Raw genomic sequence first — 15,612 nt, forward strand, 5'->3', positions numbered from 1 at the left:
TTTTTGTTATTTACAGGGTTGTTAACCTCTCCTCTTTGAGCAGAGTTGCTCCGCTAAATCTTAAAACTTTGCCTGCTCCGCCAAGTGTTTCATTTTCTCCGCATTCTCTTTTTAGATTTGCTTGGATGTACAGATGAAACAAAAGATGCTGTAGAAGCTGAATTTAACTTGTATCAGGTAGATACATTTAGCGATGATATTATCTCAAACAGAGCTGATGTTGCTTGGTCAAAAATTAAAGAATTACAAGATCACAATGGCTGCATTAAATATAAAAATCTAGCTAATTTAATGTTGAAAGTTCTGTTAAATAATCATAGTAATGTGCCTTGTGAGCGTGTCTTCAGTATTGTTCATCAAAATGTTACTGATTATCGTTGCAACCTAAGCCATGACACATTACAAGCGTTGCTTTTTGAAAAATGTGCTTCTCCGGCAGGGGATAAGTTTTGCTACAATTCTATGTTTGGTGATGAGGAATTGAAAAAAGCCAAAAAGGCTACCCATCTGTTATTAAAAATATAAAAAATTTCATCATTACCATACCAACTATTTTCTAGTTATTTCTGAGTTTTTTCTTCAGTTAAGTGCAACAATTCACGCGTATGTATGTTAAAACTTAGTTAGCGACTATGTTAAATATTTTGTTGGTACAATTTTGAATGCCTTTTAAGACAATTTAAAAATGCTCCACTAAAGTGGCCAAATGCTCCTCTCAAATCTTTTTAGTGCTCCTCTTGCCATTCTTGAAATGTTGGCAACCCTGTATTTACAAGTTTTACTCTTATTTGATATCAAGGAGATTTTGCTTTTCATTTTTTTTAGCCTTACTGTGGTTACTAATTTTTCAGCAAGCTCCAATTTCCATATGGTTGATGATACATAACATTTACGAGTCCGGCATTTAATGGTTTTTTTTAAAGTAAAATTGGAGAAAGATCCATTTTTTAGAGAGAGTTTTAGAGAGATTACACTATTATTGTTTTTTTTTTTTTTCCTTTTTGGTTGAAATTTTGCCCTGTCAATATTGTTATTCAATGTTTTGTTTATTTCATACAGTTTTTATGCTCTGTTCCCAGAAATGTTAATTAAATTTAGGTCAAACTATGTTTTAATCAAAGTTGCCATCTACCGGCAACTTTGCTACCTTTGACTTGTGTCTTTATTCCACATAAAAGATCAATATTTTAAAAAGTATTATCAATTAAAAATCTTTTTGAGTTGTGTGATTTTCAAGAAAAACGCAACTAATCATTTCGATTTTTTTTGGTATTTCCAAGTAAGGAGTGGATTTCCGCAAATTTAATTTTTTTTTCTCTGAAAATAAAAGGATTGAACTTTCAGGCGAGTACACTGATATTAAAGTATAAAACAAACTTTCAAAGTGCAGCACACAAAAGCCAATAGGTGGAAAATCATGTGACCACGTTCACAGTAAAAGTTGATACACTACCTGTTGTAATTTCCAGAGTCAATCCCAAATTTACCCCGAGTTTTCCCCGTTTTCCATAGGTATTTTAAAATTCCCGACAGTTCTCTGTTTTCCAGAGTAAGTGGCTACCCTGGATTAGTACTAACCATTTTTAAGGGGTATTACAATAACTAGGAATTGTTATCAATGAAACAAAAATAAATTACAAATAAATCACAACAATTTAAAAAATTGTCTCCCAAAAGAAGTAGCTATATTTTGAGTTGTGTCACTACTTTTTTCAAGCTGTGGTTTACAGATGCATCACTACCATAAACTATCAGCTCTGACAACGCCAGCTGTTGTAAAACAGAGAGAACTTTATTTAAGTACCAAATACATCATGGGACCCCAATTCCGGAATCCCGAAATCCAGAAAATTTTCTTCGTAGTTGGTGCGGCATTGATGCAATGGTTTAGAGAAAAACTCCAATCTGGTTTACTGATGTGGGATGTACAGGGTGGCGCTCAAGGATGGGGTGTTTTTCAAACGGAAAATACGGCCAAACGGAGGGGGCTGCAATGCCACCAACTTCATCCCTTTGGCGGAGAGGATTGGAAGTTTTAGTCAGCATGGCGACCTGGTCGGTTGAGCATCTTGTTTTTTGAAGTTGCAGTTTTTTTGAAATAACGAGTCTATTGTTGCGGTCACGCGCCTTCTGCCGTCATTTTAACATTCCTCCTCATGGTGTTGTTCCTAAACAAGACACGATATTGGAGTGTCTTGTTTCCGTGCAACGGGTTCATGTGTTACAACTTGAAACAGGAACAAACCACGAACAGCAAGAACACCAGAGAACGTGGAATGTGTCAGAGTTGATGTTATCGCAAGCCCTCATTGCTCAACCAGACGTAGAGCTCAAGCGCTTTGGACGTCTTGACTCCCAAGATAAGGAAGAGATTTAAAGAACATTATCTTTCGTAATGAACAAAATTTGTTTACCTCAATAAATTTTCATTGTGACTGAACATTTTACAATTTTTTTTCACCCAGATATCTTCAAAATTGACGATTTGATGGATTTTAGAAATCTGATAGACATAGGTAAACGAAATTCAACCGCATTCTCATTCCTAATGTAATGTAAAATCGTCTTTATTCAAATTAGATTAACTTCTCAACTCTTTCGGCTCGTATAAAGTTTCAATTTCAGATTGGCATCTTTTGATGCCCAATCATATGCAAACGAGGAATGCAAGTATAAATAGTGAAGAATTCCAATCGTTCTTTCTCTTTTTATTTTGTCAGCCTCTTAGGTATTAGATCCAGTAGGTGTTGGTGGGCTGTGAACTCCGCCTCCGCTTATGGTCAGGGTTTTATTTTTTATTTTTATTAATTTATTTTGTGCATTTATTTATTTTAGTTTTGATGGATCAATAAATTTTTGGTAAGGTTTTAAACAAGTTTCCAATGTTCATTTATTCACAATGACATTGACTCTGTATGTTCTACTGCGTGGTACCATCTCTGCTTGTATAAGCACATATTATTGCTGACTGACTTACGGAACTTAGCCTTTCGGCTTTCTGTTTAAACAACTAAAGTTATCATTAGGGTTATGGGAACAGCCCTACCCAATTGTATCATAATAACTACGAGCTCAGTAACATAAGTATTAGAAATGCATCAAGATGTTTTTGAATTTTCAGCAGAGCAGAGTATTAAACTTCCTGTTTTTGTGATGAAATGGAACATCGTAATAAACTTTTCCTTTTGCTGAATTGGTAGATGACATGGTTTGTAAATCTTTCGAAATTATTTTCCCGGCATCGGCAATGATTAAAAACAGTGAAGATAGAAGTTTTTCTTAAAAGTTTCGTTTGCATTTTATGGGGGGGGATATAGTTGTGTTGTGTTAGGCAGAATAGTGGCTGCTAAATTCAGCGGAAGACCTGGACTTGTTCCAGGGGGGTGCTGTAACAGTTGCACTATTTAGGGGTTTTTTGAGATTTTGCTGGTTGTCTTTTTTAATTGTGAAATTAGGTTTTTTTTTTCTTTTTTTGGCGGGGTTTTCATCTTCTTATCAATCATGGCATCCCAGAGTGTTTCAATACAAAAATTAAGGTCGGATAACTATATCAGTTGGTCATCTGACATAAAGTTTGTTCTAATGGAACAAGGTCTGTGGAATATAGATAACGGCAACAAAAAGGGGCCTTTTCCTAATGATGAGTAAAAAGTAACTGAGCAAGAGATTTGAAATTTTCACAATTGACAAAATGTGGTCTTATCCATAATTTATTTAAAATTGGAGAAAAATTTCAAAAAGATCATCGAAAATCATGTCAATGCTACTGATGCCTGGAAGGCTTTAAAAGAAAATTTTTTCCCTGACAATCATTGTCAGCATATGACCTGTTTTTTTGAGTTGTCCCAATGTTGTATAAAAGAAGGAAAGTCGATAAATCTTTTCGCTGCTCGTGCTGGGCAAATTTTCGAAAGAATAAAGGCTATGATATGAATTTTTCTGAAAATTATTTGATTTTTCAAATTTTGGGTCATTTGCCCTCAGAATTTGATAATATTTGTCAAGTTAGTCTTAGCACTACTGCACAAGAATTCATATTCAATAAAGTTGTCTTAATTTATTGAAAAGGAATTGTGAGTTAGACTAAAAGATGAAGATGATAAAATTATCGGCAGGGCTAACTTTGCAAGAAAACCGGGTAATTTTCACAAAAAAGGGGCAAAAGGGAAACTAATTTGTTTGAAGTGTAATGCCTTTGGCCATAAAGCAAACTATTGTAAAAACAAAGTAAATGACGAGGTTCCTGGTAGACAAGACAGAAAGCTAAGATCTCCAATCTGGAATAAGAGGAAAGCAGGGCCGTCGACAGGATTTATGGGCCCCTATGCAACTTTCTTCAGGGCCCCTAACTTTTTACTTGAATCTCCTCTTTCTTCGCTCTGCTTTTACATAAATATCCTAAATATTGTCAATGGGTCTAGGTCTAATAAAAAGGTTTTTTTGTTCTTTTTTTTAACTGAAAGTTTTTTTTTCTCAATTAAAATTGCTTTGCTGTGCTTTTTCTTAATCAAACTTTGTAATGTTATTAAAAAGAGATTCTTGTATACAGGGCTGGATTTTGACTTAGTGGGCCCTAGGGTAGTTTAAGTATGGGGGACCTTTTTCGTAGCTCGGACAACATTATATTAGTAGCAAAACAGGCTATTTTTTAAGCTTTTTTCCCAACTATGTGTCTTTTCCTCTGGCACATATTGCGATATAGCCATGAATGTGTTTTTAAAAAATGTTTTGTTATACTGTCTTTTTATTATTATTATTTTTTTTTTTTTACCTTGGACGAGGAGGGTTTTCAGGACAGTTATACAGGGACCTCCTTTGAGTTGAAGGTAGAAAACCTCAAATTTGAGGGGGTCTGGTCGTTTCTCCCCCATAAATGTTTTTGAAAAATGCATTAAGAAAATTCTGCATTTTGAGGTCTTTTAAGAGGTAATTCGAACTACAAAAACATCAGCAAAAATAGAAGAACAAAACACAGAAATGTTTTAAACTTATGCACTCTTTTGCAAATTAAGGCAATACAAAAGAAAAATTGCCCTTGGTTCAACAAATCGTCGATATTTATTGACAGAGAGGAAAAGCGAGAGAGAACGATATGACACAAAGTCTATCACTTGCTCACATCGACTTTCGGTTACATATTTTATGTTTCGACCCCGTTAGTTTTGATTATCCCTTTTACCCACCGACAAACACAATGCTGAATCAATTGAAAAATTATCTAGATTAAACAATGCATAAAATTCTTTAAAAGAAATGGTGGAAATATTTAAAAAAAAAAGATATTAATGAGAAAGTAGCACCCTCTTACCATTCAGAAAGTTCACCTAAAGCTATAGCTTGTTTAGCTTATTGGTAAATTCAACACTGATTCTAATTAATACAGTGACACAGGTGAGCCTTCCCCCCCCCCAAGAGAAAGGGCACCCCCTCCCCAAAAGAAATTTAATGGCCCTGCTCCCCCCCCCCCCCTAGGTGGGCACCCTTGAGTGACATAACAGTGCCCCTTTCCTTTTTAGACATTTGATGAGAAGTGCTTCGTCCAAAATGTTTTCCCAAATTAGGCAACCATTTTTACTTTTAAAACAACGCTAGAATTAGTTTCATTTTGTATCACTGAATTTAAAACTCAAATCAATACTATTTTAAAATATTTCATCAAACTGAGTTGTTTGCCAATGTTTTAAGTCTCGAACGCTAAAAATGCAAGCGCTTTTTTTTTTTTTTTTTCATTTTTTACCCCTTGTCTATTTCACTACAATTCTGGTAATCATTCAGAAATAAGTGGTTTTTTTGTTTTTTTTAGCCTTGTAATTTACACAAAAGAAAAAAAAATCATATTTATTTTTGGTTGATAGAGTCGATAGTGGGCTCTGAAGGTAAGGACCAAAAAAAATTCTCACTTCGAACTTGCAAGTTTGAAAACTTGTAATCTCTAGGAGAAAGAGTTTCTTCAAACTAAAAAGTTTTTTCTTTTCTTTTCTTTTTTTTCTTTTTTAAAGAATGGAAAAAGTGGTGGGAGGGATTTTTTCTTTTTCAAAGGCCCACTTCGCGGGCCCCCAAATCTCTCACAGGCCCCTATGCAATGCATAGGCTTGCCCCCCTTCTCGACGGCCCTGGAGGAAAGCGAGCAAGAAAACTGCAAGATGCAGTTCCCCATCAGTGGCAAAGGAAGCATGTAAGTACCAGAACTTTCTCATTTCCAAAGTACATGCAAGTGAAGTATCTGAAGACCCAGATGAATTTATTTTCGATACTGGTTCCACCCATCATTTCTGAAATATTCAACATGCTTTTGATGACTTCAAACCATTGCGAAATAAGGAAATGGCTGTGGCCATTAGAAATGAAACTTTCCCCACACTGGGGATGGGAACAGTGAAATTAAAGTTTGATGATACTATCATTGTTTTAAAAGATGTAACGTACTCTCCAAACTTGCGTCAAAATTTGTTATCGGGTACTAAATTAAATAAGGGGGTGCTCAGTTTGAAGGGAGAAACGGCTCCGAACCGATATCTGTTCGAAATGGGTTCATTTTTAAGGCAATTTTAAGAAATGGCTTTTATTTTGTAAAACCTCAAATTTTGTATATTATTAGCACTAACACAAATTTTGTATTAGTGCTAATAAGCACGAAACTGCAGTTCTCGGCTGGAAATGACTGAGCTGGCGGTGTATTTTATGTATTTCTGCTTTAGCCCTGGCTAATGGGCGGTAACTTACTGAATTTAAGATATTGTAGGACAATCCTTAAAAAATTAGGTATTTTAGGAAAATTAGGACAATTCTTATCCTTATTATCTATAAACGTTTTTTTTTTCTCCTCCCCCTCTTTTCTTTTTTGCAGTTTTAGCAACTGAGTGACATTGGCTAGGTACACAAGGCAACATTAGTACTGCCATCTTACTATGTTATTTTATGCCCTTCTTTAAAGACGAAAGTTGAAATAATGTTTCAATATGCAAATAAAGCATTGCCTTAACACTAGAACGACTGACATTTTCTGTATACCTAGAAAGACTGAAGGGGCCATTGTGACCCCTACCCATTTTTGGAGTGAATTCTTTTAAAAATTCTTCCTGAGAGAGTCCACATGCCTGATACACCTTCTTTCATGACTAAATAAAAACTTAGTACTTAATTATTTTTAGTTTTTCTCTCTATGCTGGTTAAAAGGTTGAATTAGTTTTCCTTTCTAAGAGTAATGGCCACTGTTAGGATGGTAAGCAGTCAGTACTGTTTATAGCACTTGGATATCCAATCGGCTGCATAAAGAGGAAGTTACAGTTTAAACTAGAGTGAATGGCATTTTTTTTTATGCTACAACATTTAGGATAAAGGAAAAAATAAATTTTTTAATTGTCAAAATGCTTAGGGGCCACTGTGGCCCCTCCCATCTTTCAAGGTATAAGGATCAATATTAAAAGTACTATAAAGCAACATGGGACAAATAGGATTAAATGGTTAAACAAGCATTCAATTAGTGTCATATAATGAAAAGTCAGAAATTTCCATTAAGTTCGTTAGATATTATCCGAGTTATTAAACAACAAACTACGCGAGGGGCCACAAAGGCCCATCCGCCTTTCTAGTGTTAAAGTCAAGAAATAAACAAAACTAAACTTTATTACCTTTGCTCATTCACCAAAGATTCTCTAAGAACAGAATGAATAGTTAAAACTGTTTCTAGAACAACAGTAGCTGAACCTGGAAGCATTTCAAGAATGTTTTTTTCAACGACATCTTGAAAATATCTTAAATCTGTTGACAATAGACGAACTGATCGTAAAATAGTATCTATTTCCTAAAAGTAGAAATAACAGAAATAAAAACTACAGAAAACACAAATACAATGAAAATGCTTACTATAAACATTACATTTTTTTTACAACAAAGACATCAAGCTGACACATGGTTTGTGTGTGCACGAAATTCAAAATTTTTTTAAAGGACTATTTGAGGATAAAATGAGTTTTTTCAAGGACTAATCAGGACTGTTTAAAAGCGTGAACTTTTTTACAATAATAAAATAATAAACACTGATATCGTTCTTGTTCAAACAAAAATTTTAGCATTAGACAAAACTTATTGAACCCAACTATAAAAGCTTCAAAATCAATCTTTAATAGGGTTCGTATGGTGGCATATTTCAGTCGATGTGCCGAAGTCAATTGTTGGTTGATTGTTCAAAGACGGCCAATTATTTTTTGTTTCAAATGGTCCATGGCTGAAACAACTAATCAAAGACCACCAAAATGTTGGTTTCCAACATTTTTTAAGGAACAAAAAAGCATTCAGTATGTTGTAGAAACTAACGGCAAGTCATTTTTAAAAAAACATGACCATAAATAAATATGACAGCTAGACAGTCCGGCTTTGACGCATTTTTGTTTTTTACTTTTCAGTGATACTATCATCTTGAAAATCACTTTTTTTTCAATTTACACCTTTTTTTTTTTTGGTTGAAACATTTTATAAGAACAATTTTATTTTGGGAAAGTCATGAAAGTTATATGAATTAACTGTTTAGAATGTTTAATATTAACAATTGTACCTAATTTCTTGGTTAACCTAATAATAAAGAGTGAAATCTTGTAAATGCATTTCCTGGTGAATCGAGCTTTCTACAAGGGAAACATGGTTTGCAAATGCATAATTACTAAAAAAATACTACAAGTAAAAGGACCTTTGACGTAAATAAATAATCAAGGAAATAAATTACTGTGAGAGTTAAAACCAGTTGCGGAAGGGGCCTGCATGCAGCTGGGCATTTGCCCGGTGGACCGCTTCTACATCAGCCACATTGAATTTTACAATTAAATAGAAAAAAATTAATCCATGGTTTTTTTTCTTCTTTTTTTTATTATTTAAATATTTATGGCAATTTTATAACGATCCAGTAAAGTCCTGGATGGAGCCTTAAGAAACTTACTGAGGCAGAAGTAATGGCTAAAAAGATTTTTAAAAAACTTTGCAAACTCGTAATAAGATGTTTTTTGTGTGTTGGTAAATCCTTCAGCTGATGAGATAACTTCAAGAAGCACTGAATATGTGAAGGCAGGGCCGTCGCCACCAGGAGGGACTACAAAACCTCTCCCTTAGTTTCTCGGAGCTGTGTCAGCTAATTTCAATTTAAGATGAAAAAAAAGTAAAGGAAATGTTCTCAGAATAAAAAAAATTGAAATAGTAATGATAAAGCAACAAATGAAATTCACGTGACAAAAAGTATTTTCTCTGCAAAATTTTAAAAGAAAATGTAATTTTTGAAAGTTATTAAGGAAAAGAATTCAGTGCATTGTACACATGGGTGCAAGTTTGGTAATGTGCTCAAGACGGAAAATATTTTCAGCCCCTCCCCCCCCCCCCTCCGGCATACGTGCTAAAGGAAAAATTTATGTGTATAAATGTTGTAGATTTTAACAATGCCAGTTTTTGAATCTAATTAATTTGAATTTTAAGTCTTTAAATAGTAATATTTAAGCGTTTTGATATCGTAATTTCAAAAACCTAAAAACCGCCAATAACGGGGAGTCTGGGAACTCTCCCCCAGAATTTTTTTTAAATTGAAGTCCAAAAACGCAATGGTAGACCATTTTGGTAACGTTCAGGGAAAGGAGGCTTAGGGACTCTTACATCAATTATTTCAAACTGATAGTCCCAAAATCAATATTGGGCGACCCTCAAAAATAATAGAGAAAGACGGGGGGGGGGGGGGGGGGGCGCTCTGGGCTCTTCCCGAAATTGAAGCTTTAAAAACGAAATTGCACTCCTTTTTTAATATGTTTATATGCTTTTTGAATGCATTATCGAAGGGCTGGAGTTCAGGAACCCTACTTCAGCAATATTTCGAAATTGAAGTTCTAAAAACGCAATTTTAGGCGATGTTTTAAAAGGAAGGGGTAAAAGCGTTCGCAGCTCCCCACCATTAGTTTTTTGCCGATCGTAAATATTTTTATTGCAAGCAATAAGATCGCTTGGGACATAAAGATTTTCATTTTTGCAACATAAATCAGTTCTGATCGGAAAGTTTCCCAAGGTAGCGCCAGAAAAGAAGGAAATGTGGGGGAAGGGTATGGGTGACTAATGATAATGGACTGGCACCATTCCCCCATACAGTATTCACTTGAAAAAAGAATTCTTTTTTAGATAGCAGGTGGTGAAATTAGCAATAAAAAAACCGCTTCAGTAAAGTAGATATATTTTTTAAACGAGGTACACTTTCCCATATTCATTAATTAAAAAAAGAAATAGGGTAACTGAATCCTTATCCCAGGCAGGGCACCCGAATCACATCCCTCTTAAGGCACTCAAATATAGCCTAAAGTGGCATTCTAAATATTTCAGCATCAAAAAATTTTTGAAAGAGAACTCCCGAACCCCTTCCTCTGAGTTCACCACTAGTGTCCTAAATTTGAATTTTTAAGGATGCAGTTTCTAAATTTTTTTCTAGGAATAGTACCCTTCTTTACCTAAAACATGACTTATGAGAAAGTTTTAATACTTAAATTTCTGAAACTTTTTGAAAGAAGCTTCCTATACCCTACCCCTTAAATCATACAAAGATAACCCAAAACAAAGTTCTTAAAATTTTAGAAACGGAAATATTTCGGGTTAGGCGACGGAATACCCCCCCCCCCCCCCCGCCCCTCCTCCTCTCATTGTGTTTAATAAAGGCAATGTAAGTTTGTGTTTGAGATTTATTTTTCTATTGAAAGAGCAACTCCCCAAAATTTTAAGACTTCAATTTTGAGAAAGACCCCCCCCCCCCCTGAATTCCACTCAAAAATAGCCTTTCAATACTTCGGCATGGAGAAATTTTCGGGGGAGAGAGCACCCGAACTCCTTCCCCTAAGTTCACTAAATTTGACTTAAATTTGCGGTTCCCCCTTTTCATCACAGAAGTTTTAAGAATTTAAGGTCCAAAATTTATTGAGAGAAAGCCTTCGAATTCCCCCTCATTAAGGCTTCCAAAGATGATCTAAAGCTGAGTTCCGAACAAGGGCACCCAAACAGGGGGCAAGTGGGGGCTCAAGCCCCCCCTTTAAAATTAGAACTTCCTTGCTTTTAGTACTTTTTTCTTTGCAAAACTGAAAAACATTTTTTCTCTAGCCTATATTGAATAGGTTGTTAAAAATATCAAATTTAAATAACTCTTATCTGCACTGAAATCGGTCTCTACGGGGAAAATATCCTGCTAAACCATGGATAAAATATCTGAGCCCCCTTTAAATTTTGCATATGGGCGCCATGGTTCTGAATACTTCAGCTTTGAATAATTTTCGGGGAAGGGGAACCCCGAACCCCAAGACGGTCTAAAGTTGCACTTTTAAGACTCCACTTTCAGAATTTTGCCTAAAGAGATCCCCCCCCCCCCCTCTTGACATTACTAAAGACAACCTAAACGTTTTATGACTTCAATTACAAACACTTTTCGGGAGAGGGTCCCAAATTCCCTTTCTCTTAGGTCCATTTAAGTATAGTCTCAAAGAGTTTTTAATACATCAGCTACAACATTTTCATGTTAGAACACCAAAACCATCTCTCATAAATTCACCAAAAATTGCCTAAATTAGTGTTTTTAATACTCCAGTTTTATATTTTTTTAAACCTCCCCCTCACCACCTTTACATCATTAAAGACAGCCCAAACCATTTTGACTTTTAAATTTTTAAGAGTTTGCGGAGGAGAAATCCTAAAGCACTCCTAGCTTCAAAAATGGCTTTCAATTCAGTTTTTCAATATTTTATACTGCAGCCCTTGAGTAGCAGCCCCCCCCCCCCCTCTCTTAGATTGTCCAAGATATAAACGTTTTAAGACCTCAATATTGTGCGTTAATTTGCGAACTTACCCTCTTTGCAATAGCACGGTTTTTCGCAAACTCGTGCTGCCGTTATTTTTCTCGTTTCCTTTCTCTTTCTCTCCCCCCCTCCCCAACCCTATTTCCATTCTAGCGAATGTTGTATTGAATGACATTGGAATTTTGTAATTCCTCAAGTCTATTGTTAAAACTGCAGGAACGGTTGCCCATCGATGTTTCAAACCAGCTTGAAATTTCACCCCGATTCTTTCTAAAATTCCCTCTGGATGCCCTTTGTTGTGGTGTAAACATTTCGTATCATCAGCAATCACTCTAAATCGATGATTCAGATTCAACTTGAAGACATTTTAAGAGCGCAGATAATTATCACTTATGCGTGTAAAGTTTGCAAAAAAAAACCACTAATGAAAAAAAACGAAAGGATAATCAAAAATAGCGAGAGAAAAGGCTAAAATTTCAATTAGAGACGATTACTTCGAAAAATCAGGGAGAATAGCGAGCAACTCCGCTGTCTGCAATGCAGTGAGTTAGAAATAACAGAGTTTACACATTAAAAAAAAAGTCAAACGGCGCGAGTTTAAAAAGCCACTCCTCCAAAAGCACGTTGCAAACAAAACAAGCTCATGGCGGAAAATCGAGAGAATGTCGATGTAAATTCGTGGTTACGGAATGATCTAGTGGTTAAAGCATATTTCTCAAACACTCAATTTTTCTTTTTTAGTAAAAACTGAAAGAAAATTCATCGAATTTCTTTCCGTCCCGCCCTCCGTCTTGGAAATTTTGTCCAAGACGGAAATCCGTCCTGAGACGGAAGGTCTTGCACCCATGATTGTACAAACTCATGACAAGCTTCAGTTAAATAATAATAAGAAAATTGAATATGATAGCTTCATAGGGGCCACCAATATTCTTACATTTCTAGTGTTTTTTGTAATAATCAGCATGAAAATTACAGTCAGGAGGAGAAAAATACAGGGGTCAGTTAAGTGGAGAAAAACATATTGGCTGCTTAGGTATGTAAGTATGTTTGAAATAGAAAAAAAGTCAAATGAAGTAAACGAGAATTAAGAGTTACACCAGTAGTTTTTAGTGGCTGAAACTTAAATAAGAAGAAACGAAAATAAACCAAAACTTTATTAAGAGATTCTGGATGCATGATATGAAGCATGAAGGGGGGGGGGGGGTCACTGAAAGTACTGCATCAGTTCAAAATGTTTAAAAAAAATTAATGAACTCCAAATGCTTTAATTTCAAGAAAATGTAAACATCAGGCTGGAAATTGAAAGTTTCACTATGGAAAAACCAGAGAACACAAAAGGAAAAACTGAGGAGGGGGGGGGGGATTTTCCATAACATTTTTATCTATAACTTAATCAAATAAAAGATGGGGAATTGTGAAAGAAAAAGAAAGGGGAGCAGGTCCTTGAACCTTATCCCTTTATTTTACACCATTAATATGGCCCAGAAGCTAGTTTTAAAATTTTTACTTTGAAAGATTTCTACGGAAGAGTTCCCAAAGTGGAACCCCTTCCCTCATTGACTACTGTCATTAAAAACGGCCTACAATTCGTATTTTGAACTTCAATATAGGAAAATTTCCAGGGGAGTGTCCCCACCCAAATCCTGGAAAGACGCTTCTACCTCAGCACTAAAGGTCACCATATTTGGAAAAGGTCTAGAGGTCCTCGAACCTCTCTGATCACTCTTGTTCAAGGCTGTAGCAAGGATTTTGTCTCTGGAGGGGGGGGGGGCTTCACAAATTTTCGACAGAAAGACGAAAAAGTCGCCTGTTGCTATGATTTTTGAAGCATTGGTAGACATATGGCAATAGGGGGGGGGCAAAACAGAAAAAATTTAGGAAGAAGCGGGTACTATTGGTTGCTTTATTTTTTTCTTTTGAACAGTAATTGTACTAAATTACCAAAAGTTAAAGTTCCTTTATCAATATGTGAGCAACTGTTTTCTCAGATAATTTAAATTTATTATTATAATATCATTTAATCAAAATTCAATAATGTACAAGTTTTGTTGGTTCAGAAAATTATATGTGGTGTCGTAAAATGTCGCAATTGCGAAAGATACTAATGACATAAGGACTTTTAATTGGCCCTCAAGTTGGACCTATAGTAACGTGTACCACCAATTGCTTTTATTGAACTCTGAGGGTCAGGAGCGAGCCAAATGATTGTTTGTAAGGGAGGAGCAGACATAGGAGCATTTTTAATATTTTGAAATGGATGCCAAACTGACACTGGGTTTGGTATCTCATTTCAGACTCAATTTCAAAAGAATTTTTTTTTTTTAATGCAATTTCAGGCCATAATTGGCAGTATTACTTAGGAAAGGGTTTGATTTTGCGGATGCTCTACTGGAAATTTTTGAAGCACTAAAAACGCATTTGGGACTGTTCACCAGAAAATTTTGTTATTGAAGTTTTAAAAACTCAATTTTGGGGTACATGTTGACAGATTAGGGGAGGAGATGGTTGATCTAACTTGGAACTTTTTTGAAGTTATAAGACCTACGCTTTCCCTCCGCAAAACATTTCAAAGTTCTGTTCGGCAACGTTACACAATGAAAGAGGTTCCCCAGGAAAAATTGTTTGCAATCGAAGTCTTAAGAAACATGGTTAAAGATTATGTTTGGTACAACATTATAAGGAGTGGGTTATCGGCTGCTGTCCTCCCGTTAATTTTTGCAATTAAAATTCTGAAAATGCAATTTAAAGTTACCTTTAGTGATACTAGGGAGGATGGTAGGGATAGGGGACTCTGATCCCAACATTTTCCAAAGTTAAGGTTTAAGGAAAGTTTGGACCCTCTTTAGTCTTGTCAAAGGGGTTAAAACCCTCCTTTGGATCATTGGTAAGGGTTTTTATTGCAACAATTAAAGTGGCTGCCCTTAGTCAGAAGTTGCAGCAACGGGATTATCTGACTCTCAGGGTCATTCCAAGGTCAAAAAATTAATAGGATTTGCATAAAATTGAAAGCCTCCTTTTTTCTATCATTTGTGTCTTAAATACGGGGGCTTCTCCCCCAGAAAGTTTAAGGATTTGTAGTCCTGAAAATGTATTCTTGACGATCTTTGGTAATGTTAGAGGGTTAAGAGGTCTGAAGGTGCTCACCCGTTCATTTTTTGAAACTGCAATTAAAAAACCGCATTTGTTAAGGACGGTTCGAGAGCTCGCCAACATATTTTTTTCATATTATAGTCCTAAAATTGCAGTTTCGGAAGATTTTTGGTGATGTTGAGGAGAAAAGAAATTTAAGGGCTCAACGCCGGAAATTTTCTTAATTTGTAATTTTAAAGATGCTTTTTAGACAATTTTTGGTAATGTAAAGGGGGGGGAGAGGTCATGGGCATTCCTCTACTCCATTTTTTCAATTGAATCTTCCAAAATGCATTTGTTGATTATTACATGTTACAGTATGGAGAGGGTTCGGGGGTTCTCCTCCGAAATATTTCTGTTGGGCTAAATGCCTTTATTTTTGTTTCTTGAAGGATTTCACCAATATTGTTTTTAAAAAAAAATTGTAACTTACCTTTTGCCATTCCGGAGAAAAACCTTACGCGGGAAATCCCATCCACCTGCCACCGACACTCAAATGTCCGAGTTTGAATCGGAAGTGTTCGGAAAAATATGTGGCATGCTATGATTGGTTGCTGTCATTCGGCAGACGTCGGTAAACTTCCGACAGAGCACATGTCGATCACATGAGGAAACCGTGTTGAGTGCTGAATGTCAAATTAAACAAGAATTGTGCAACCTGCAAGCTGTGTGTTTTCCGAGTTGT

General features: G+C 35.6%; 1 protein-coding gene across 1 annotated transcript in view; it reads right to left on the reverse strand.

Annotated features, from left to right (window-relative positions):
• LOC129218738 (rap guanine nucleotide exchange factor 1-like) overlaps positions 1-15,612 on the reverse strand; it is a 166,908-nt gene that overhangs the window by 135,721 nt on the left and 15,575 nt on the right. The window contains 1 exon segment of the mRNA XM_054853062.1: positions 7,632-7,804. Coding sequence (XP_054709037.1) covers positions 7,632-7,804 — 173 coding nt within the window.

The sequence above is a fragment of the Uloborus diversus genome, chromosome 3 (genome assembly GCF_026930045.1).
Source record: "Uloborus diversus isolate 005 chromosome 3, Udiv.v.3.1, whole genome shotgun sequence".
NCBI lineage: Eukaryota > Metazoa > Arthropoda > Arachnida > Araneae > Uloboridae > Uloborus > Uloborus diversus.